General features: G+C 38.5%; 1 protein-coding gene across 2 annotated transcripts in view; it reads left to right on the plus strand.

The window, feature by feature from the left end:
- Positions 1 to 26,814, plus strand: part of CNTN4 (contactin 4) — a 987,359-nt gene that overhangs the window by 934,357 nt on the left and 26,188 nt on the right. For both annotated transcript variants that reach the window (XM_027586928.2, XM_027586926.2), the window contains exon 15: positions 26,297 to 26,472. In XM_027586928.2, coding sequence (XP_027442729.2) covers positions 26,297 to 26,472 — 176 coding nt within the window. The remainder of the gene's footprint in view (positions 1 to 26,296; positions 26,473 to 26,814) is intronic.

Consider the following 26,814-nt stretch of genomic DNA (forward strand, 5'->3'; position numbering starts at 1 on the left):
CATAACTTTTTTTTTTTGGTTTTGCATTCATATGCATCCATTACCTGTCAGCCTAACTAGAATGTAAGCTTTATGGGCATCAGAACTGCTGACCTGTACCCACAGTCTTTAGCACATCCCTTGTACATATTAGGTGCTCTGTAACTATCTCTGAATGAATGAATGAACGAACTGCCTCTCCAGGTCTCCTTTTGCATCATGTAAGAATCATCCTATTCTAACAGTTGATTCATAAATTGGCCCAACTGGAAAAACCCTTTAAGATTTGGAAGAGAGTATCTTATCTCTTCAAGCCCCTTTTTGCAGAGGAACCTCAAAAGGGGAAATTTCATATCCAAGCTAAGGCCCAATAGGCTGTGCCTCCTTCTACTCTAACACGTTGCCTCCCAAAGGAGCTCAGCAAATTCTTGTTGTTAAAGTAACAGCTGAGAAAATTAATAAGTGAATAGACCAGGGGAAAATGGGGTTCTCAGTGAAACAGGGCACAGTGAAAGGGGTGTGGGCTTTTGTGTCCTACAGCTTGGATTTGTATAGCAACTCTAGCCCTTCTGAGCAGCTCTGTAATCTGGGATGAATTAATATTTAGCAGTTTGAGTTTCCTCCTCTATAAAATGGGAAGCCCTATGTGTTGTAAGAATTGGAATTTTCTCTGTAAAGCACCATTCTCTCTGTAAATGCCCCTGGTATTTAGTAGGTACCTTTAAATGATAGTCAATATCATTGTGTTTCTATCCTTTCACTGTCTGCCCCCCAGTGCCTCCCATTTATCCAAGAGGAGTGCCTCAAACTGCTTAACTTTGTATCCTAGTATGGTTCCCTAAAAATGTACCAAAACCCCAGCAGTGCTTCTGTAGCAGCACTGAGGTCTGAGAGATTAGTCACTCTCTTTTCAGACAAAGTAAATCATTACTTTATATCTACTTCTTATATTTATGTTGTTTACCATTGTGCATGTATTATAAAACCCACAAATCAATGCTCACAGCAGGCAAAACTGTTCAAACCTGCAGAATGTCTTGTTTTGTACTAGGTTTTGACAAACCAGTATCTGCCTGCCCTGAATTCTGTTTTCTGAGCAACAGTGATTTGGGCAGCTGGGGTCTGTGATTGATCTCTAAGTGACTTGTACTTTATCAAGGAGCAGATATGATTTCCCATGTATCTGATTAACCTTCTCTGTAAGATTGCCATCATTTCTGTAATGCCAGTGGATTATTCTGTGCTCAGAAAGATGGATATCAGCTCCTTTTAATCAATAGCCTACAAAAGGTGTCACCTGGCTCTGCCTGTGGTTATCTATAATGTCTGACTGAAAGGGTGCTGTCATTTGTCAAATAACCTGGTTTAATTTAAAGCCCCTAGGAAGTAAAGTTGCCTTTATTTTAAAACAGTATGCAGAACAATACATTAGGTCAGTAACCTGCATGCTTGTTTTCTGGATGATAACCTGTTAGAAAGAGAGAATGCCAAGGAAGTAAGATCCTCCTTTATCCATCTCCATTACACAGGACTGGCTTGGTAACAAATATGTTCTCATGGGAGCAGGAGAGGAGTAGGGGATACAATAGATTCTGTACCAGCATCCCAAAATGATGAAGTATCACTAGGCTGTCATGGAATTTTTCATCCAAACTAGCATGAACAGGATGCTGTTGATAGATTGGGACAACAAATAAACCAGGACTGTCCCAAGGAAGCAAGGATACATGGACACCCGAAGTCATACTGTCCTAATGTTGAGGAACTAGGACATTTGAAGTTGATGATGTTTCTGTGTGTACTTCTCCTCTGGGTCCGAAAGCCCTGTCGGGTATAAACTAACCATCAGTTCTTACTCAGCCCTGTATAGGATACCTAGATCCGTAGTTGAGATAACAGCTCCTCCTAGGAGACGAGAGCTGTTAATTCTTGGCACAGATCATCTAAATCAAGTACAGACAGTTTTCTGTCTGTACTAAGACACTTTTTCTTTGTCAGTTTAGGGAAAATGCCACTGCCTCATACTGAAATCTCGATTTGGAGATGCAGCGAGTCAAATAGAAAACTGCCATTCTCTCAAATGAACACTGGGTGACAGAAGGAGAATCTGTCAGGCAGGAGTTTACCTGCACAGATCCTCCAAAGGAAACAAACAAATCAGAGTTGCATTTTTGGACACTCACAACAACTGGCCAAAGAAGCAGGTTTTACTGGTGAAAACATTAGGAATCTTATATAAAAGTTGACAATACCCCCAACTCCTTCAGTACGATGGGGAGGATTCAAATAGGTAGAGCTGTGGGCTCCTTAGCTTGGGCTTTGAAACCTCGCTTCAAATCCTGATTTCATCACTTCTTCTCTAAGCTTCTGACTCTGCCTTTGTAAAATGAGAATGGTGCCCACTTTGAGGAGTTGCTGTGAGTCTTCAGCGAGGTGGCATTATGCAGTGTACTAAGCTTACGACCTGACACATAGAGACACTTTGCAAAATGATAGGCCTTTCCCCTTCTAGAGGCAACTCATTATACTGTCACAGTTAAGGACACCCACAGGTCCAGGTTAAATTTCCTTTCTGCTGCTTATTCTTTGTGTAAACTTTCTGAGCCTCAGTGTCTTCATCTTTGAAATAGGGATACCAGTGTCCACCTGACATTAGTTTGTTTTCTCCGTTTTAACTTTTCTCCATAGTTATATACAGACAAATAATAAAGAATAAAATCATTCTAAGGACTTAGTATGAGAAACATAAACCATCCTCCACCCTTTTTCCCTTTCTCAGGGGCAACCACCTGCAACGTTGCGCTGCTTTTCCCCCTTGGTTTTGTATTGATTGTCTTATCTTTAAATAATATGTTTATCTCTCTTGATTCTCCTGTTTTAGGGATTGTCTTTTGACTTCTTATAGAAAATGAGTTTTCAACTTTCACACACGCTTATCCTCTTAATATAAATAAATCATAATTCTGATTAGATTTTAATCCATAATTACATAATTATGACTGTGCAGTGCTATTCCTGAGTAAGCAATGAAACAATGATTACTTCTCTTTTTAGTACATCTTTTTTATTTCCCCACTGTCTTTCTGTTTGTTTACTTAGTTTCTGTATACATATCACTAATTCAAACCCCAAACTTTTGACCCATTTGCAAATTTTTATAAATATTATTAAACGCATACTATAAAATATCCATCTAGGATGTTTCTTCACCATTTTCTTGGAAATGCCTCTCAAATTTTCCCTATTTTGGATTCTCTGTTGCCTGGGACAAGCTTGTTTATTCATTCACTTTTTGAAGCTTATCCTGCAGTGGTTTCCTGAAAAGCGCTTCATTTTTCTCCAAGTTTGTTTCTTTTACTGTCACGCTTAATGATAGTTTGGCTGGGGGGCACCTGGGTGGCTCAGTCATTAAGCGTCTGCCTTTCGCCCAGGTCATGATCCCAGGGTCCTGGGATCGAGCCCCGCATCGGGCTCCCTGCTCGGCGGGAAGGCTGCTTCTCCCTCTCCCACTCCCCCTGCTTGTGTTCCCTCTTGCTCTCTTTCTCTCTGTCAAGTAAATAAATAAAATCTTTTAAAAAATGTATGATAGTTTGGCTGGGAATAGAATTTTAGGGTAGAAATAATTTTTCTTCTGAATTTTGAGGGTATTGATCCATTGTCTTACAAATTCCAACATTTCTATTGAGAAGTCTGACATAATTCTAATTTCTATTCCTTTGTATATGACCTATTTTTGTTTTTGTTTTTCTCTGTCTCTCTCTAGACATGATTGATATTCATCTGCATTGTTCTAAAATGTCATAATATTGTGATTATGTCTAATTATGTTTAATTATGTCTAATCTAATTTTCTATCTTCTGATTGATACTGAGTGGGCCTATTTAATTTGGAAACATACGTCTTTCTTTTCTGGGAAATTGGGGTTGTATTTGTGGAGAATTCTTTCTTTCCTCTTGTTTACCTGTTCTTTTTATAGAGAGTGGTTCTGTAACTTTATCTTTTATCCTTCCTATGTTTGTTTGTTTGTTTTTAAGATTCATTGATTGATTTTAGAAAGAAAGAGAGCGCAAGCACAGGGTGGAGCAGCAGAGGGAGAGAGAGTCCCAAGCAGACTCCCCACTGAGCTCAGAGCCCAACTCGGGGTACAGCGTGCTGCTCCACATAGAGCTCCATCTCACGACTCCTAGATCATGACCTGAGCCAAACCAAGAGTTGCCACCCAGACGCCCCTATCCTTCCTGTGTTTTATCTCTTCATGTTTTTGCTCTATACTCTAACATTTTCCTAAACTTTCTTTTCCAATTACTTTTCATCTCAGCTGTTGCCAGGTAAAGGCAAATGGCCAGGCTGTATACACATCATACCTGCTGAAGCAACATTTCCAGGAAGAAATTCATGGAGACAATAAAGCAGTGGTAGGAATATAAGCCCCCTCATTGTCCATGACATATTCTGGGGCAACCCCTAGAGATCTAAAAGGCAACTATCAGATTACAAAAGGTGGTGCTGAACCTTGGGCTGTAGGGTTTCAAGCTGAAGGGTTATGGTAGCACAGCCTCTCTCCTGACAGGATCTCCAAACTAGAAACCAAATCTGTGGCTGCTGGCCTGTGAGCAAGTGGCAGGAACACCATGTCGGAGTCCACAGTTGGGGAAGTCCTACACCTTTCCCTGGCATGATCGGGGGCTGGGGGCCAAGTGTTAGGGTTGAATAGAGTTGGTTGCCTTAAATACCAGGCCATGGCTAGTTTCCCATGGGACAGTGCATAAAGCCTCCTTCTTTTCTAGAGGCCAGCCTCTAGGTGATTAGTCCTACACAAGTTAATCTCTACCTCTCAAATATCATGCCTCCAATTTCTAAGAACTCTCTTTTAGTCTCTGAATGCTCCTTACTTGTAGTATTGTTTTCTTGTCAGTGCATGAATTCAATATCTCTTATTTCTCTGAAAATATTAATAATAGATTTTCTTTACTTGCTTTGGGCTTGATCTTTTATGTTAGAAGCTGTCCTCAGATGTCTAGTGATTCTGGGTTGTTGGCTCATATTGAAGAAAGAGGCACTAAAAAGCTAACTTGAAGCTATAAACCTGTGGGTAAAGTTTATTGACTATGCAGTCAATATGACTAAGGCATTTCCTTTGGGAATCCCCCCAACACACACGCACAAACACACACACATATACACACACACGCACACAATGTCAGTATTTTTAGGTTTTTCTTTTTGGGTTGATCACAGACCCCAGAGAAAGAGTATTAATCTCCTTCTTGAGAGCAAAGATCTCACTGCCAGTGTTCTAGAAGCCACATTGACACGTGAGTTGGGAATCGCATCCTTCCCTATATAAATATTTACAAAATCCCTGCTACCCTCCCTTGAACCTGTGTCCTCTAGCCCAGAGACCTTTCTCTGTTATCTTCTTGGAGAGAAAAATCCCAGTATACTTCTGGGGTAAGGAGGGTTAATCACCTGGCTGCACAGAATAAAGAAGATCTGGAGACTTAATTGATTCTAAAAGACATTCATCCAGTGCTCTGTGTCCTGTACTTCCCGTGGTACCTCATGCAACCAATTCCTGAATCTTTGAGGAATATTCTAAAGAGTAAGGCCATCTGCTTCTTGTGTTTTCCTACTGCTGGCTCAGGATTCAGTGCTTCTTGTCTGTTAACTGCATACTTTCTTCCCAACATCCCCAGTTTTAATGGTTATGCCTCCCAACTATTCTCTCTTATGGGCTTAAGCCTTTAAAAAAAAAAAAATTCCTGTACTTCTGTTTAAAGACATTTTAAAGAGTTCCCAGCATCCTAATAGAGTTATTATGAAGAGTAAATGGGATAATATATGGAAAGAAGCAAGGACAATGTCTGACACATAATCATAAGGATTATTTTTGTTGTGTTTTTACTATTTTATTCTTGTAAAATTATCCCTGCATGTGAATTATTTGTGTGCAGCTCTGTATACCTAAATGGCATAAAAAAGGAAGGCTCTGTGAAATCAAAACCTGTGTAATTTATATGATTTATTAAGGCCCCACTTGCAACCGTTGTTATCTCTATAACGCTGATCATTTAGACTGAGCTTGTAAAAGAAACAGAGTTTGAATGTGCATGACACCCAGCCACTAACATGATGGGGATTCCAGATCCATGGTTATCATTATGTAAGTACACTTCTGTATTGGAATCCAGATCTCTTAATTACTGGCAAATTCTACTGACTCCTTTTGAAGAATGAGTTGCCCCTCAGAAGCTTGGTACCCCTCCTCCCCACATGTATTACTTGTACAAAGTTAAGCAGTATGCCTCGGGGTGACCCTGTGAGGTAAGCAATCCTATAGTATCTGTGGGAATTTGTGCTGATATTCCCAAAAGCAGTTCTTAGCCTTGTGTGATTTCTGGCCTCTGGAGAATTATAAAATAAAAGGTAAAAGGGGAAAACAACAGTTTAAAAAGATTTCATGTTTTAAAGCCAAAGATTCCACTAACCTAAGCTATGCTCAGGACTTTCATGTCCCTCAATGAAGTATATTTTTGGCTCTGCCCCATAAACTACTCAAATAATCCATTAAGATAGCTGTAGAAATCAGCATAGCAAACTATCAGTGAGCTAGTTTAGTTATTCACCGGTTATTAATCTTCTCAGCTCAGGGTCATATTGTCCTGTCTTCAGCATTTTTCACAGTGTCTGATGATGTCCAGAGAGTTAATGGAGGTCCTGGAATGTGGATACAACAAGCATTATAATCTCTTGACTTGATGTCATTCTGGTGATCATCTTCAAACTTGGTGTGTTGCCCTGGCGTGTGAGCAAGAAAGCACATGTGCTATTTATTTGGGTAATTTGTACACTCTTCTGGCAAAGAAATGGCTATGTATGATGATAATTTCCTTATGATACTTTCACTAGCAGTGAATTATTTGGAGCGTCTGCTATCATTTTTACTAGCTGTCAATTTTGTTTCTTCTTTGGCTTCCTTATAAAGTTGAGGCAGATTTGTCATTGCTTAGAGACCCACAATACTTCTTTGAAGATTTATACGGACATTTTTCTCTAACTAAATTTTGCTCTCCCCTTCCCCAGTCTTTGCATGTTTGGGGAAGCTGTTTCTCCTTGAAAGTTCCTGCAGTTATGTCACGTGAACCCAGGCACAGTAGTGCTCAGTTATGATGATGTGATCATGAAAATGATGATGATGATGATGATGGGGCTAACTTGTATCAAACGCTTACAATGTTCTAGTAGTATAACATGCAGAATAGGACTGTTACAAGTTAAGAAACAAATTAAATGACTTACAAGTTAAGTGACCTACCCCATAATCAGTCAGCTAGTAAGTGGTAGAGCTAAAATTTGTATCCCTATTTCTAACTCCACAGCTCAGTTTCTTAACCTGTAAAAAACTGTTTTTTAGTCTGTAAGAGCAGGTTCCTATCTCGAATCTGCACCCTCTTGCTACCAGAGTCTAAACAGCAGTTTTCAGTTTTCATCTGCATGGTGCAGGTATCCATCTGTATACCTGAAAGAGCTTCCTTTACTTAGGATTTCTGTCAACAGAAATATCACTTGAGACCAGGTGGAGTATTGTCAACCACTATAAGGATTTGGACATTTACACTAAATGATATATGGAGGCAGCTTTGTTTCTGCTAGATTTTTAGTAACAAGTAACATTTATTATTTGGCAAGCTCTGTTTTCAAACTTTATTATTTCACTCATTTAATTCTCAAAGTATGAGGTACAGGCTATTATTCCCACTAAATCTAGGGAAACTGAGGCACTGAGAAATGAAGTAACCTCCCTCAGATCAACACAGTAAGTGGTTGAATTAGAATTAAAATTCAGGAAGTCCGGGGTGCCTGGGTGGCTCAGTTGTTAAGCATCTGCCTTCAGCTCAGGTCATGACCCCAGGGTCCTGGGATGGAGCCCCACATCGGGCTCCCTGCTCAGTCGGGAGTCTTCTTCTCCCTCTCCCTCTGCCTCCGCTTGCTTGCACTCTCTCTCTGTGACAAAAAAATAAATAAAATCTTAAAAAAAAAAAAAACCTCAGGAAGTCAGGCTCTATTGTACATAGTTAATCTCCCTAAACAAAACTGCCTCTCATTCAAGGGGTCCAATTTTCGAGTATATAATACTTTGAAAAGATTTTTTTTTACATGGAATTTTTACTTGTATTTTGGATTCTTCTTCAGCAGGGCTAAGCCTTCATTTATGGAGCTATGTTCCATAAATAACCAAAACATTACTACCTTTGGGAGCCTTTGGTAATAAAGTCTGATGATTCCTTTATGGCTTTCCCAGACCTGCTTCTTGTCATTCTTCTCTTGAATTCTTTTCTTACCTTATCAAGCTGGGAATCCATTGGATTCCCCCCCTTTTTTTTCTTTTCTCCCTCTTCCTAAGTCTCGAGTCCTACAAGTACCTCTGGTTCCAACACATCATGTCACATTCTATCATAATAAAAAGAAAATTAGGCAAAGCTCATTTATACCTAAACATTGGCAGCCACCCAAACACCTCTTTCACAATGAATTAAAGCAAGCAGTGAGCTGCAGTCAGTCATATTGGAATAGAAATCAGTAACTTATAGTACTTTACAATCAACCAGACTTGGGGTTGAATATTTATTTTCTCCCTCCCATGAAGTCTGTGACCTTGGCAAATATATTTAGGCTCCTTAAGGGAGCATTGGCTACATCTTTTATTAGATGGTGATAATAATGATACCTATATCATAGGGTGGTAAAGTTTCACTGCTGGTGACATCCATCCTACAGATATTTATTGAGCATCTATTGCATCAGTAACTACACTATACATAAGGTATCGACGCTGAACAAGAAAGACATGTTCTCTGCCCTCACAGTGCTTACATTTCCGTGAGGTCATAAACACAGGTATTTAGCAAAGATCCTGGCACATGGCAAATACATAACATCTGTAAGCTGCAATGATGATAATAATGGTAGAGTTCATTGATGGCTGGCCATCGTGGTATCAGCACCATTTCACCAAGAACTTGAAATGATAATTACAATCTAACAGAACTAGGCATTCAGAGGAAATCTCCTTGTTCCCTGTTTTTTCTCCTCATATAAATCGTCTATTAGGTAACCACAAAACAAAAGGAAAAATGCTTAATAGGCAGACTACTTAACCACCATGATAAATGTACAGCAACCTTAACCCTTGGTTAGCGTAATAAAGGTAAACATTTTAATACTTCCTTTTAAATCACCTACATTGGGCGCCTGGGTGGCTCAGTTGGTTAAGCGACTGCCTTCGGCTCAGGTCATGATCCTGGAGTCCCAGGATCGAGTCCCACATCGGGCTCCCTGCTCAGCAGGGAGTCTGCTTCTCCCTCTGACCCTCTTCCCTCTCATGATCTCTATCTCTCATTCTCTCTCTCTCAAATAAATAAATAAAATCTTTAAAAAATTAAAAAATAAAAAATAAATCACCTACATTAAGTACTCCATTGACAGATCTCCAAAAATCATAAATGAATGTAACCTCTTCCAGCGCCAAGAGGAATGGTCATCTTGGTCATTAGCAAACAGCAGCGTTGTCTGTTTGTTTTGTTTTTTTAAGATTTTTTATTTATTTTTTGACAGAGAGAGAGAGACAGTGAGAGAGGGAACACGGGACAGGGAGGGGGAGAGGGAAAAACAGGCTTCCCGCGGAGCAGGGAGACTGATGCGGGGCCCGATCCCAGGATTTGGGACTACATCCCGAGCCAAAGGCAGACACCTAACGACTGAGCCACCCAGGTGCCCCAGTGTTGTCTCTTTTTATCACCCAACACTACAGAGGCTATATTTTCTCTATTCATGTTTTACCTTCTTTTGTAGCTAGTGGTTTAATGATTCTTTTTGTGTTTGCCACCTTTCTGATCAGTTTCACAATTACTCCTCCTCCTGGGTAATTTTCCAGTGACATCCTTTCCTTTTGGAATGCACATCTATGCAGTCCTCTGACTCGAGAAGACAGGATATTGTTGGTGCATGAAGTGTCTTTAGTGTCTTTGGATTTAGCTGCTAGCTTGAAGCATCTGGCAACCAAACATAAACTCCTGTACTTGAGCATTCATTCTTGAACCAGAAATTACTTTGTCATCTTCACTGGCTTTTATTAAGCAGACAACAGCTGTCTTGGAGCTATGACTTACTACAGTGAGCTTTTTCCCTTAGAATGTCACCCTCTTCTTATCCTCAAAATAAGTCTCCTTTTCCTTTTTTTCCCAAGCAAATCTTTGGCATCAATAGTAACTAGTAACAGTAATAATAGCATCTCACACTTGGGTAGTATTTTGTGGTTTATGAAGCATGTTAAAATCCATTGACCCAGTCTGAATTTCATAATCTTCCTGGGATGCCAAATACCATCACTTCCAAAGTACAGATGAGAGACCTACAGCTGAGAGACGTCAAAGGACATCTTGGTGGTTACAAACCCAGTCAGTGCTATCTGGCCAAACCTGGAAACTCGGTTTTTAAGACAGTACATAGATTATTTTATACATTTCATCATGATGGCATTTTTAGCAAAACCTCTGTCCAACATCAATGCATCACTAAAAGAAATGTCATTTACTCGGTGAGAAGTAAATCCCAGCCACCATTTTTGAGATGAGCTCTGGGTCTGGGCTTATTTCCGGTGAACTGAGTACCCAGCTTATTTCTGGTCCTGCAGCATGGTTTGGAAGTGTTTACCCTGGATGAAAATGGCAGTGTTCTTCTGGCTGCTGTGTTGTCCAAGTGAACACCATTCACTGTGTGAATGGTAGTCTCTAGACTTGTACAACAAGAGCTGGTCCTAATATGGTAGCCGAATGCAAGATGATCTCTTTGAGCCTATTTGCTTCCCTACCTAATGCAGAAACAACTCCCACTGGGGGCCTATCTTAAGTTAGAAGAGAATTGTAGAAACAAATGAGAAACTGAGGAATGATCTACAATTGCAAAGGGCCATGTGCCTTGTATATCTCGCCTGCTTGCTCAAATAAATGAATTGACTTTTCTTACATATCTCTCCGTGAGCATTGGTCTATGTGATGCTGCAGCATTTGCAAAACTATGTTCACTCTTGCAGCACAGCTCAGAGACACACCCTAAGGCCTTGGCATGAGCCATGCAAGCAATGTATACATACTTGTTATAACCTAGGCTGGAGTCTTGTCTCACTATTTTCCCTAATTGTGAGCTGTTAGATTCTAATGGGTAATGTAGGATGTGAGTACATTCCCTGTAAAGTTTGAAAAGATTTATTGAAAAACAGACATTTGGATACATACACACATACACACACAAACACACACATATACCCCTAGGGGTTTTTGTGTGTTTAATTCAAGTAACACGTTTCCGGAATGAAGAAGTAGTATTTTTTGGTTTTTTGCTTTTTTCAGTTAACCAAGGCCTAGCCAGAAAATTGTTTTTCTTTTTGCCTTTAATAAATCCCTTTCTAAAGCATCTGACCAATTTTTAAATGGTGATCTTCACTCATTATTTTTAGACAATATTAGCACTACATCACTTCACTAATCATGGCAAAGCCCAGCTGTTATTGTAGAGGAGAGTCAGTAAAGATGAAGAAAATGTAGGACTAAGGGTCAGACTAGCACTCTGACTTTAGGTGGAAGTACCAAGATGCAACTTACCTGAAAATGACTATTTACACTGATGCAGCTCTTCCAGCAAAGGTTTTCTATTTTAAAATCCTAAAATACACAAGATGGAATGTTGCTCCACAAAAGGATGCCTTTTCACTTTCCCAGAATTCTTTTGTGACTGTGTGCCTTCCTTTTGGTGTGAGTGTCCTTTATTTAGCGTGTGATCTCTTTTTTGTGTGTGTTTATGGAGCACAGGACTCTGCGGCTCTCTGCCTGTGTCTTTCTTATTCCGTTTCTCTGTATTTCCATCTCCTCTTTGCCACATCTCTGCTTTCCCATTCTCCCCCACCCCACCCCACTATTTTTACATAGATTAGGTCTAAGTTTTAAATTAGTGGATACATGTTTAGATGTGTATGTTCCCTGTGCCTAATTTAAAAGGCATGAAAAGTTCTAAACACCTCTCTAAAAATAAAACAAGTAGCTTTATACTTCTCTGACCCTCAGTTGATTTTTTTTTCTCTTTGGGTCAGCAACTCTCAATAGAAAAAAAAGTTTCCCTATCTCTGGTGTGGAAGATTGGACCAAATGTGCAGTGACCCTCAAATCCACCCTCAGAAAGTAGTTCTTCCCAGAAGAATGTGTTTTCCAGCTATTTGCCTCCTTTTCCTCAAAATGAAGTGTACTAACAAAATCTGATTGAGGACTCTCCTAGTTTTCATTGTTCTTTCTTTAAGTTTCATTGAATGTGTATACAGATCACACTCTGAATGAAGCATGCACTGCAACAGAAAAAGAATCTTTATTAGCTAAATGAATGATGTCTTAACTGCCATGTGCAGGGCATTTCAACAATTGAAGGGGCCTAGTAGCTATTAATAGTTATCCATCCTGAAGAGTGTTTCAGGAAAAAAATCCAGTTAGAACTATAGACAAGCCCCCAAACAAGCTAGTCAGTAGTGACCCAGACTAGTAGGGTAGGTGGAGTTGTTTGCTTTTGTTTTGAAGAAAGCTTTATAAATCAATCCCTCCTGCATCGAATAAAGGGAGGCTCACTAATAATGTCTACAAAGATAGTAATACCCTCCGTTTTTAAGCTTCATATGCTCCTTAGTGACCTTTTCTCAAATCTATAAGCAAACAAAGAAACACGGCTTTAAAATATGAGAATTACTGCCTCTTTCCCAAGATGCAGAGTCCTTAAACTGAGGAATTTGAAAACATGTAGAAAATTGCTGACAGGAGCGGGATAAACAGAAAGGAGGGATGCTTTCTTCTTCTGCTGAGGATTCAGCACCACCTACTGACCAGATACTAACTAATCCTTCTCCGCCTAGCAAGCTGCATGAATGGCACTTGGTCGTTACTTTGCACGTAGTGACGATGGGAGGCACTATCCGTGGAATTCATTGTCCTTGCCTCAAGGTGTACATTTCTTTTGTAGTTTAAATATTCTCTTACCTTGTATCATTAGATACAGCCAGATGTCCATCAGGTGCAATAATGTATACCTTTAATCAGCAAAGACCTTATTATGCCATTCTTATGCATTTCAATGATACAATTTACTTTATTTCACTGACACTAATCGGATTTCTTTGGGACCCTTTTGGCCAGTGACTCATAAGGGAGAGTTACTCATGTACAGTAGCTGAAGGAAACAGGCCTGTAATCCCTCCTTCTCCAACAGAAAGAATTCTAATTATTATTTGATGAGAATGTTTCTCCATGGTTAAAAGATAACCTGTGGTTCCAATTTATCATTCCTTTTTTAACTGCTGTTACAGAAAAACAAAAAAGGCATAGTGTAATTTTAATTATACCTTAGCTTGAACATATAGTTTATTTGTCAATGAAAATCTTTTCCAAGAGTCTGTTTAGATCATTTCTTTTCAATCCTAAAGAAAGCTTCACAAAGAAAATGTGACAGGGTAAATTTAGCATACCCCCCTCCTTTGTTACGGCTTGCTGCTTTGCTTGAGGAGTATCCTTATTCGTAGAGGAAGCTTAGACAACTGCAGAAAATTCTTCCCATTTGGAAAGACATCCTAGCTGAGAAACCCAGCTACTAAAACATGGCACAAATCCCAAACCCAGAGATTTGCTTTCCCTGGTGGCAGGTGAAAATAAGAGCACATGGATTGACCATGAATGATTTTAAGACATACTGTAACTGCCTCATTGAAAAACAAAACAAGACAAAACAGAAACTCATAATTAATGGTTGTAACTGATTTGGAGAACTGAAAGGCAACCAAGAGCATCTGGTGTCATTAGAACAGTCTTCGTAATTAAGTAGGTGCTCTCTGTGACACATCTCATAGCTTTGATTATCATTTGGCTGCTCACCTCCCAAGTACCTATACTTGGCCACCCCGTTTGGCTTGTGCATAGCAGTTTCCATTTGTGGCAGTCAAGCTTATTAAACAGCTCTGCTTTGTATTTTTTTCCCTAGTCCTTGAAAATAGATCGGTAAGCATTCTGCTCAGGGGTGATTTGTAAATTGCTTTACAGAAGGCTCCCGTTTGTGCTCAGTCTGACTGGGGTCAGAATTTGCCTTGTGTTTTCTTCTGATGTCATTTGTCAAGTCGCAAACTTGTTCAAAGAACCAGGTCATAGTACCATGTGGCAGTATTTCTTGGCATGAATCAATTAAGAACCTTGACGCATGAAAGTGCCCTGTGCCATTGGTGTGTTTTTTCCACCATCTAAAAAGGGCAGATTTCCTTGTCTTCAGCCAAGATAAAATCATTGTTGTTGTTTTTTTTCAAATGGTTCCCTTTCCCTTCTACATACACAAACCCGTATTTTAATTGTGTTATCAGAGAGGTAAGATAAAGAGAAAAATAGCCTGTGTTTGTTTTAAGATTTTTAAAATTTTCCATTTGCAGACATAGCTGCTCACGAGAAAACAAATCTTAATGGGAAATAAGTGTCTGAAAGAAATCACACATCTAAAGAATTTCCAAGGGAGTAATAATTTATAACCAAAATGGAGACTCAGAAACAAATACCAAATATGTAGATGCCTGATGTTATCTAGATGATGATACACTGAATGTATATTATTTCATCAGCATATTTGGGCAGTGAAAGCTGTCCATGCCTAAAGTCAGGGCCTGGATCTCAGCTCCTTGCCAGGAAACTTGGGGGGAAAAAAAACCTCTATCCCGATTTGAGAACTTTAAAAGGAATTTAACTATGGCCAGAGTGGGCAGCAAGGCCACCCAAGGAAACAAAGGCCAGGTCTCTACAGTATACAGCAGAATGCCCTATATTTTGCTACCCTATGGGATGTAAATCCCAAATTCCTCATGTAACCTGATTTAAGGCTTTACAACCACACAACAGGGAAGAATGCTCATGAGGAGGAAAAAAAACTCCTTTGTGAGATATAATTTCCAAACCAAAATTACAAAGACAGTGTCACCTTAAAAGAAAATCAGCGAGTACAAGAGAAGAATTTCAAACCCTCAAAAGTAGCAATAATAGAACAATCTGGAAGAGACTTGTAGCTAAGTAGTATAGATTTCTCAAGGGTAACCTCACCTACTCCATCACTCACTCTCCACTTCCCACCTAACTTCCTGACAGAAGGGACTCAGGGCTGAAAAGCAACTGGGGGGAGCGGTGGACAAACTGGAAACTATGTTGGTTGTTTGTTTTGGTAGCTGTTTTATTTATTTATTTTAAGATTTTATTTATTTGACAGAGAGATACAGCTAGAGAGGGACACAAGCAGGGGGAGTGGGAGAGGGAGAAGCAGGCTCCCTGCCGAGCAGGGAGCCCAACGCGGGGTCTCAATCCCAGGACCCCAGGATCATGACCTGAGCCAAAGGCAGCCACTTAATGACTGAGCCACCCAGGGCCCCTCGGTAGCTGTTTTAAAAGGCAGACCCTAGTGACCTAGCTGAAAAGAATAATTGGAATATTAATCTCTTCTATTTAATGACAAATCATTCTCTAAAAGCTTAATACAATTTGAGTAATGCTGTGTTCCTGATATTAGGTATTTTATGAACGTATTGACTCAAAATTTATTTCACCCTGGTGTGAAAGGAGGAAGCTCGGTGTTTCAATTTTTGTAAAGTAATACATTCCCTGTATCTATTCATCTTCTACGTAGTAGCATAAACCTTTAATTTTTAAGTAACATATGCTCTGGAATTTGAGTTGGACATCTTTTTTATTTTGTTTTTCTGCAGTATACTCATTTTTAAATTTTACGTTTTCAATATTAAAACAATCTAAGTCCCATCTTCCCTTCCATTCCATTCTCTTACTTTCCTATATCCCTTCCCTTCCCAGCACGTTGGAGTCAGCATAGTAGCTGAGGATACAGGATAGTGAGGTGGGTTGGAGAGCTGTCATGAGGCGTGGGTCTATGGGCCCAGAATCCTAGGACATGGGATAGTTGAGTGCGGGTGCAGAGGTGGTGGGCAGAGGCGTCAGTTGACAAGGTTGTCAATTGGTTAGACTAAGCAAAAAATAAGTTGATTAAGCAAATAAGTAAATTTTTTTGTTTTATTTTTATTTTTTTAATTTTGAGTCCAGTATAGTTAACATACAGTTTTACATTAGTTTCAGGTGTACAATAGAGTGATTCAGCAACCCTATACATTACTCAGTGCTCATCAGGATAAGTGTAGTCTTAAACCCTTTCACCTGTTTCACCCATCGCCCCCATGCACTGCCCCTCTGGAACAAACTCTATCAGCTTGTTCTCTATAGTTAAGAGTCTGTTTCTTGGTTTGTCTCTTCTCTTTTTCTTTCTCCTTTGTGCATTTGTTTTGTTTCTATTTTTTTTTAAAGATTCATGTATTTATTTATTTGAGGGAGAGAGTGTGCGCGAGGCAGGGGAGAGGCAGAGAAGAATCCCAAGCAGATGCCCCACTGAACGAGGAACCAATGTGGGGCTCGATCTCATGACTGAGATCATGACCTGAGCCGAAATCAAGAGTCAGACACTCAACCAACTGAGCCACCCAGGCACCCCCATTTGTTTTGTTTCTTAAATTCCATATATGAGTGAAATCTTACGGTATTTGTCTTCCTCTGACTGACTTATTTCACTTAGCATTAAGTGAAATCTCTCTCTAGCTCCATCCATGTTGTTGCAAATGGCAAGATTTCATTCTTTTTTACGGCTGAATAATATTCCATTGTGTGAGTGTGTGTGTGTGTGTGTGTGTGTATGTGTGTGTGTGTGTGTGTGTATTTACCACATTTTCTTTATCCATTCATCTATCAGTGGAGATTTGGGCTGCTTCCATAATTTGGCTATAATAAATAATGCTGCAATAAACATAGGGGTGCATATATCCCTTTGAATTAGAGTTTTTGTATTTTTTTAGTAAATACCCAATAGTGCCATTGCTGAATCATAGGGTAGTTCTATTTTTAACTTTTCGAGGAAACTCCATACTCTTTTCCACGGTGGCTGCACCAGTTTGCATTCCCACTATCAGTGCACTAGGGTTCCTTTTTCCCACATCCTCACCAACACATGCTGTTTCTTGTTTTGATTTTAGTCATTCTGACAGGTGTGAGGTGTCAGATACAAAACTACAATACTATCTCATTGTAGTTTTGATTTGCATTTCCCTGATGATGAGTGATGTCTAGCGTCTTTTCATGTGTCTGTTGGCCATCTGGATGTCTTCTTCGTAGAAGTGTATGTTCATGTCTTCTGCTCATTTCTTAGCTGGGTTGTTTTTTGGGTGTTGAGTTTGATAAGTTCTTTATATATTTTGAATACTAACCCTTTATCAGATATGTCATTTGCAAATACCTTCTCCCATTCAGTAGGTTGCCTTTTAGTTTTATTGATTGTTTCCTTCACTGTGCAGAAGCTTTTTTATTTTGATGTAGTCCCCATAGCTTAGTGTTCCTTTTATTTCCTTTGCTTCAGGAGACATATCTAGAAAAATGTTGTTACAGCAGATGTGAAAGAAATGACTGCCTATGCTCTCTTCTAGGATTTTTATGGTTTCAGGTCTTACACTGATATCTTCAACTCACTTTGAGATTATTTTTGTATATGGTGTAAGAAACTGGTCCAGTTTTGTTCTTTTGCATGTAGCTGTTTAGTTTTCCCAGCACCATTTGTTAGAGACCTTTTCCCACAGTGTATTCTTGACTCTTTTGTCAAGGATTAATTGACCATATAATCAAGGGTTTGTTTCTGGGCTTTCTATCCTGTTCTGTTGATCAGTGTGTCTATTTTTGTGCCAATATCATACTGTTATGATTATTACAGCTTTGTAATATAACTTGAAATCTGGACTTCTCATACCTCCAGCTTTGTTTTTCTTTTTCAAGATTGTTTTGGCTCTTTGCAGTCTTTGGTGGTTTCATACAAATTGGGATTGTTTGTTGTAGTTCTGTGAAAAATACTGTTGGTATTTTGATAAGGATTGCATTAAATCTGTAGATTTCTTTGGGTAATATGGACATTTTCACAATATTTGTTCTTCCCATCCATGACCATGGAATAGCCTTCCATTTGTTTGTGTCATCTTCAATTTCTTTCATCAGTTGTTTTATAGTTTTCAGAGTACAGGTCTTTACCTCCCTGGTTGGTTTATTCCTAGGTATTTTATTATTTTTGGTGCAATTGTAAATGAGATTGCTTTTTTAGTTTTTCCTTCTATTGCTTCATTATTAATGTATAGAAATGCAATGGACTTCTGCACATTGATTTTGTATCCGGCGACTTTATTGAATTCATTTATCAGTTCCAGCAGTTTTTTGGTAGAGTCTTTAGGGTTTTCTATATATAGTATCATGTCATCTGCAAATAGTCAGAGTTTTACTTTTTCCTTACCAAGTTGGATGCCTTTTATTCTTTTTGATTGATTGCTGTGGCTAGGACTTCCAGTACTATGTTGAATAAAAGTGGTGAGAGTGGACATTCTTGTCTTATTCCTGATCTTAGGGGGAAAGCACTCAGGTTTTCACCATTGAATATGATGTTAGCAGTGGGGCCTTTATTATGTTGAGGTATGTTCCCTCTAAACCTGCTTGTTGAGGGTTTTTATCATGAATGGATGTAGTGTTTTGTCAAATGCTTTTTCTGCATCTATTGAAATGATCATGTGGTCTTTATCCTCCTTTCTCTTATTGATGTGATGTATCACATTGATTGATTTGTGAATATTAAACCACCCTTGCATCCCTCGAATAAATCCCACTTGATCATGGTGAATGATTTTTTTAAAAATATATTGTTGGATTTAATTTGGTCACCAGTACTTGTTGTTTTTTGTTTTTATTTGAGCATTCTGACAGGTGTGAGGTGATATCCCATTGTAGTTTTGATTTGCATTTCCCTGATGATGAGTGATGTTGAACATCTTGTCATGTGTCTACTGGCCATCTAGATGTCTTCTTTGAAGAAATGCCTGTTCATCTCTTCTGCCCATTTTTTAATTGGATTTTTGTTTTTTGGGTGTTGAGTTGAAATGAGTAAATGTTTTGAAGACAAGATCTAGAGATAATTATAGAGGTATATTTATGTGTATCATATATATGTGTGTGTGCATATGTGTGCACGCACTTAGCTCTGACTAAGGGGACCTAGAATCATAAGCACATGGTGTCCACATCTTGATTTCTCAAAACCATCCTCCGCTAAAAATAACCAGTCTTCCCTGCAGGAATTGCTGATTCTAGGACTACAGCGAAGTGTAAGATGAGCCTAGAACATCTTACTGGGCCAGACAGTAAGGAGCACTCAAGAAATGAGCAAAATATCACAAGGACACAGGAGCCAGTTTATGAGGTTTGCCACTGGCCAAAATGGGGACTATTTGAGCATCAAAATAAGTAACAATAGTAATGTATTAAAACCCATTGAATAAAATAGGAAGCCAAGAGTATATAGATGAATGAATGAATGAATGAATGAGAGAGAGAGGAAAGTTCTTCCTTAAAAGAAAATGTCATCCAGTACATGTAGAGGAATGATGGAAAAAGACTTGTCATTCAGCAGTCATCATAGGGGTGGTTGCTTCAAACAGGAGTATTGAATGGATCCTAAGTCTGATGGGTAGAGGTGTGATGAGTGTCACAATATTGGTGTAATTTCAGAATACCTCCTCACAAAATTCTAATCACTTACAAGGGGGAAAATGTTAAATATGAGGTAAAGAAACAATGCAGACACCAATGTGGCCAGGTGATCAGGTTTTTTAACCATGGTTTTTAACCAGAGTCAGTGTGAAGATGAGTTCACATCACATCACATAGCTCCTGATCCAATGCACTTAGAATATACACCACAACATTTCAGTCTTGTTCCTGCTGAGAATGCATGATCTAAATCAGGTCATGCAGCATCAGATAAATCCAGGTTGAGAGTCAACCTATAGAATGTAAGGCCTATTCTCTTTAAAACGGTCAAGGATTTGAAAGGTAGGGAAAGACTAAAGAAATGGTCTAACTTGATGGATCCTGAAGAAGCATGACAAATAAATTCAACATGCTTTCCTGGATAAGGTCCTCTACTAAAATATAAAGAGACATGACTGAGAAAGTTAGCAAATTTTGATTGGGATCTGAATTGCCAAGTGATGATGTACCAGGGTTGATTTCTTTATTTGGAGGGTCATGTGCTGGTTGTTAGGAAAGTGACCTTGTTTGCATAAACACATGCTGGAATGTTTAAGGGTGATGAGACCTCGTGTCTGCAGTTGCTCTCAAAAGGTTCAGAAAAAGTCTAATGATAATGAGTAGATATTATATATTATAGAAAATATCATGTTTATTTATTACATATCTTCATTATATGCAAGAACAAAAGAAGCAAATGCAGTAAAATATTAACAATGGAGGGGTCTGTGTGAAGGTGAAAGAATTCTTTGTACATTCCTGGCAACTTTTCTGTAAGTTTGAAATTATTCAAAAATAGGGCGCCTGGGTGGCTCAGTTGGTTAAGCGACTGCCTTCGGCTCAGGTCATGATCCTGGAGTCCCGGGATCGAGTCCCGCATCGGGCTCCCTGCTCAGCAGGGAGTCTGCTTCTCCCTCTGACCCTCTTCCCTCTCGTGCTCTCTCTCTCTCAAATAAATAAATAAAATCTTTAAAAAAAAAAGAAATTATTCAAAAATAAATTATTTTTAAAATAAATTGCTCTTGGGGTGCCTGGGTGGCTCAGATGGTTGGGCGTCTGCCTTCAGCTGGGGTCATGATCCCGGAGTCCTGGGATCGAGCCCCACGTTGGGCTCCTGGCTCGGCAGGAGGCCTGCTTCTCCCTCTCCCTCTGCCTCTCTCCCTGCTCATGCTCTCTCTCTCTGTATCTTTGTGTCTCAAATGAATAAATAAAATCTTTAAAAAATAAAAAAATAAAAAAATAATAAAATAAATTGCTCTTTTAAAGCAAGAAAAAAAATAAATCCTTAATGTGTCAGTAATGAACACAGAGGAAGAGCCAGAATTTACACAGTGAGTGAACCCTTAGGTGGCTCCTTTTTTATGTTCTACTGGGTAAATAATAAGAAATGTAACACAATACCTTCCCAATCTACAACACTTTTACGGTTCAGGGTCTTATTTCTATCATTAACCAATACCACCATTCCCAGATTGTCATCAACTTATCCTTAACCACCTCTCATGAGTAGGTACAGAGCTAGGCACCAAGTATTATAAAAGTGTAAGATCTGGTCACTGACTCCCAGGAACCTGATCGTAGGGGAGAAACTGGATATATGTAAATGATAGTCCGTGACAATGCTCAGGCTTAATGTTGAAGAAAGAGAACAAGCTTCACTAAAGGAAAAGATTACCAGTGAGGAGGGTGGTCAGGGAAGCATCAGGCTTCAGAGGGAGAATAGGCTTTATCCAGCCTGGCTGGCCTTCAGTGTAACCTGACTTACCTTCTCTGATGGTGCCCACCTCTGCTTGAATACTATTTGAATAAGTGATTCACATTCTCCTGAGGCAGCCCATTTCCCTGTTGAAAAGGTCAAATTATTGGAAAGTTCTCTCTTATACAGAGCCAAAATACACTTCTTTGTACCTTGTACTTTGGGTGACACGAAGTAAGTTTAATTCATCTTCTGCCTATAAACCCTTCACATATTTGAAGACCACTCTTGTGTCTCCTATAATTTCTCTTTCTTATGTCAAACATTTTCAGTTATTTTAGCCATTACAGATTTATTATGTGCTTCACTAACCTAGGTGCACTAATTTGCCAGTGAATCCAAAAGATGTTCCTAGCCAAGCTGTGGTCTCATTAATGCAAAATACAATGGGATTTTTACCTAAAACGAAATACCACATGCTATTTGTGCAACTTAAGATTGCATTAGCTTTTGGGGGCAACTTCACAAACCCTGTTGACACTGAGATGTTCAGGTCTTTTCCACGTGAGCTGCCAATACAGTCTTCTAGCCTGTACCTTTGTAGCTGTTTTTTTTTTTTAAGTGTAGTCTTTTGCCTTTATCCCTAGTACATTTCATACTAAATGAAAGAATTGGTCCAGCTTGAAATCACTGTGGAAGTTGAATTTCATCTCATATTTAGGGTATTCCTTTTACATGTTTTATGCATAATTGATAGATACAGTTCATCCAACACAGGTTTTATTTTTATTCAAAAAATGGGACCAATGCAGAGAGTAAAAATTCATCCCTAGGATACTATCTCCAGGTTTATTGTGAAAATTAACCCACCATCTTTGTTGTGGCATTTAACTACTATTTAAAATAGTTCTCTGGACACTTCCCCTTGTGCCATTTCAGGTGAGCTGTCAGCTCTTTGACTAGCTCCTGTTTTTGAAGAATCCCATTTTTCCCAAAGTTCCATCTCTAAAAATTAATATAAAAAAGAAGACACAACCTAACTCAAAGGCATCGTCAAAACCATTACAGTAAAGAAAGTCACTAACGAAAGGAGATGCATACCTTCTGTAAACGAAGAGCAATGAAACACACATTGAGAACTTTCCTGATAGTTACCGAGTGAATACCTTGGCACTGTGAGTGAAAGTATTTACCAACTAAAAGGAAGGGTTGGTATTGTATAGGGAAAGCAAAATCAAAATAGAATTCTTGTCCTGTGAACCCACAGGTACTTGTTTTTATAGATAATAAAAGCCCTAGATCAGAAAGCTTTTCCACCAATAGGCAAAGTCAGAAGATAATATAACTTGGATAATAAGTATTGTAATTTATGCATCAAATTGTTGACCTAATCGTTAACAGAGTTGTTAATAATTGTCTCTCTTTCTCTCTCATGGTTGTCGTGCCCTCGAGAACAAAGCACTTAGTGTACTTTCTGTCCTCTATCTATTATAGAAAACAATGTAGAACATGAGTATTTTTTTTATTTTATTCTAGGAGGGTTAAACACTTGGTAAATATATACATTTTAACATCAGTCCTCTGGAGTTCTGAATTTATCATTTGCTGCAGGATGAACCAACCACAAGCAGAAAAGTTTAGGGATGTTGTTGGTCATATTTATTGTTGGTATTTAATTACATCCAAATCCAGACATCAATTCACATCTCAAGTCCTAATTGCCTTTGAGAGTTCTATGCACAGAACAATAGCTGGAGTGACTCTTCAGAACAGAAGTCGTAAATATAGGTTCTTCCTGATCTTGATGAATTAAAACCCAAGGAGGGGAGACAGTTTTGTTTTGAGGAAGCCATCTGTTTATTTGTATACAGTGTTTGTATTCAAATTTAAGGAAATTAATCAAGTAAAAAGCATCAGAATTCACAACACAGAAAACAGGAGTACTGAACAGGCATGCAATTTCAGAAAACTAAGTAGATAATGAGGTTTCAACCTCTTTAGTTTAATCTTCTCTGGTCCCAAGGAGACCTCTGTGCTGTGTGTATCCTGCATGACTTGCTTTGCCTTGATTCTTGCTCCTTCGGGGCTCAGAACAGGAATCAGTGATAAGTGCTAAGTTCATGAATTAGCAGCTGTCAGCACAGACTGGACCAGCATAATCCTTGATTTAGGGAACTTGTCCAGTTCTTGGGTAACAGGCAACTGAGTTCACTAATAATAAGATCTGTCCCCACTCCCTACATGTGCATAAAGGAATGAACATTTCTTCGGGAAACAAATGTCAATTAAAAATGTGAGCCAGAATTGCAAAGGACTCCAGGCTTTGGAATATGTGCCAACTCCTTGCTGCTCACCCAAAAGTTGTCAGGAGATAGGAAGCCAAGACATTTTTAAGGACTTGAGCCTGGACATTTGATTCTGCTCTCAGGAGCTTGATGTGTAGGCTTAGAGTTAAAGCCAGCATTTTATGCATGAAGTCATCACTACTTTTTACCTTTTTAAGGCAGTAACTTCATTACTCTTGCAGTGAAACCCTCTGAAACTGTCTTTACCCCCACGGCCTTCTCTGAATTTCTTCTGCATTTAAATATCTTAAGTGGACTGTATATAAGCAAGAGTACAAATTGCTATATTATGCCCTTAGTTTTCGTCTCTGGATGATTTGTGAATGGATATCATGTTTTCAACTAAATGAAAGGATGCAGCTCAGCACAGCAGATAGTTCCTTTTAAACAGTCCTAGGCATCAGTTACCCTCATCCATTAGGTAGAGATGATAATAATACCTATTTGTTAAGAATAAATGTAAAGTATTAACACAGTGTCTGGAATGTAAGGGGCTCAGCTAGTTATTATGAATGTTTTCATTCCCTCATTCTCTTTTATATCTCTTTGGATACCAAGGCACTCTCATCCATGCAACACACACTACACGCTTGGTGGATAAATCAACAAATGAATGTTCTTTAAAATAAGAATCTGAATTGTGAAATCAGTACACAGGTAGTTAAAGGAGAATTAGGCAACATCTCGCTGAATAAGAACCATACACACATATGATTTTGGCCAGGAATTATTCGTTCCAGTCTTCATTCTATAGATGAGGAAAATTTAAATTTAAAAGCAAAAGTTATTCTAAGGTGCTTTGTTCTCAATTCCTTCCCTCATTTAAAAAAAATCTCAATCTGTATCTATACCTGCAGATCAGTTAATCACTAGAGCAAATTTTTGATTATGTGACTTGTAAAAACCTCAGTTTTTAAAATAAAGGATTTTCCCTCCCATTATCTCTTAGCTGGGAATACCTGTTTTTACCTTCTCTTTACATGAACTTCACTCATACGGCAATGACTGAAAGCACAAGCAGTCCATTTATGATCTTTTCCTAGTTTTGGAAAACAGCAAAAGTATATTTCACTCCAAGCTAATAATCTGTTTATGGACACAGACTTTCCCTTTCTAATGACTTGAGATGTGTGCTTTCCATAGTTGCATAAAAGGGCAGAAAAACTCTTTTAAATACTCTCTTTAAAGAGGAGGTTTTTGTATGCATTGCTGGAAAGTAAGACCCATCAAACATGTCCTATGAGACATCATTTCAAAATTTCCAACTGAGATTTTAATCGAGGAGATATACTTAATAAATATTTATATACCCCACAGCCTGAAATATAATCCTGTGAATATAGAAGGGCATTAATCAATGTTCTTTCATTGTTTTGTTTGCTTTTGATTTGTCTTCTTTGTTATGGTTTGTTTACTTGGTTGAGTTTGATTTGGTTTGGTGCAGAGAAATTTCTGGAATATGGCTGAATTCAGAATTTCATTCTTTAGGTATTTATATGACCTTTATCTTTAACTCAAATTTCTTTTCACTGTTGTATTCTGACAACATTTTATGAAATCATATCGCAGTGAAAAATAAAAGATCATTGGCATGTGAATGTAGGATTAGGGTTTATAAACTGTCTCAGCTAAACAAGCCCATTTCCTTTTCAATTAAAATCATAATGTAAAGGGTGAATTTAAAAGCGAATTAGTACTTATTTTAAAGATGTAATATACATATGCAAATATATATAATTTTGTCAATGAGTTCATTACAGCATTTTTATATTTATAAAAAATTTGCTAAAATGTCTTAGTTTCAAAATGGTTGAGATTATAAACTTAATAGTACATTATGCAGATTATAAAAATATGTGGATAAAGATATAAACTTGTATTATATTAACTAGAGAAAAAAGGAAAAACATATGTGTATCATGTTATAAGAATGCAAAACAAAACAACTTGAAAAACTATAAACCAAAAAGACAGAGGGAAATTAAACCAAAATGAAAAAAGACGTTTTATCTGGACAGTAAGGAGAGTGAGTAGTATTTGTTTTGTTTTGTTTTGTTTGTTTTTTGGTCTCTTCTTTTAACTTTCTTAAATTTCCTAAATTTCCCAAACTAAACATTTATCACTTCTATAATAAGGTAGGGGGGAGCCAAACAAACTTCAAATTAACATGGATTTCTCCTGTTAGTAGTCAACTGAATTACTGCTTTCTAGTGACACTGGGGAGATATGAAAACCTTTTTAAAGAGGCAGTTTCCAAGCAGGCTGTCAGAAGTAGGCCCTTCCATGAGTGTCTTCAGAGATCTAACCTCAGTGCCCTCAGCTGAGTTTTGTTGCTCTGTGAAGGTTCACATAATGAGTGTTTTCATCTTTTCATATTAAAAATGACCTCCTGGCCTGAAGCTCAGCTTTCCAGATGACAGGTTTACTGGTCACAGCCTAAGAAAAAATAAAGCAAAACTACTTAATATTTCATCCTGCTCTTGGATTCTACATTTACTTCCACACAAGCTCACAAGCTTTGTTAATGATTTGCCTTTGTTTTTACCCACAGATCCAACAAGGGTGATGGTACCCCCTTCCAGCATGGATGTCACTGTTGGAGAAAGTATTGTTCTGCCTTGCCAGGTAACACATGATCACTCACTAGACATCGTGTTTACTTGGTCATTTAATGGACACCTGATAGATTTTGACAAAGATGGGGACCACTTTGAAAGAGTTGGAGGGGTAAGTATTAATATCAAACTGTCTATAGGAAATTGAGTATGCACTGAACTTCTGCAAAGTGACTCAACTTGTTTAGACTAACTTGAAAAGAAATATAAGGTTATTCTTGATCTTGTTCCAACACCTGATTTTAAGAAATTCTTGGTTAATTCCTGCTCCTTTTTGCCTGATCAGTGTGGCCCCACTTACTGAGTAACCCTAGATGACAGTCCTCCGCATCCGCACAACGATGCTATAGGCTAGTTATTCCGAACCATGTATGAATCAGGAAACTAGAGCTCAGAGGGGAAATGTATGGTTTGCCTTGGCCTCAAAGTCCTAAACTGTGGAACTCAGCTTTAC

The sequence above is a fragment of the Zalophus californianus genome, chromosome 1, assembly GCF_009762305.2.
Source record: "Zalophus californianus isolate mZalCal1 chromosome 1, mZalCal1.pri.v2, whole genome shotgun sequence".
Lineage (NCBI taxonomy): Eukaryota > Metazoa > Chordata > Mammalia > Carnivora > Otariidae > Zalophus > Zalophus californianus.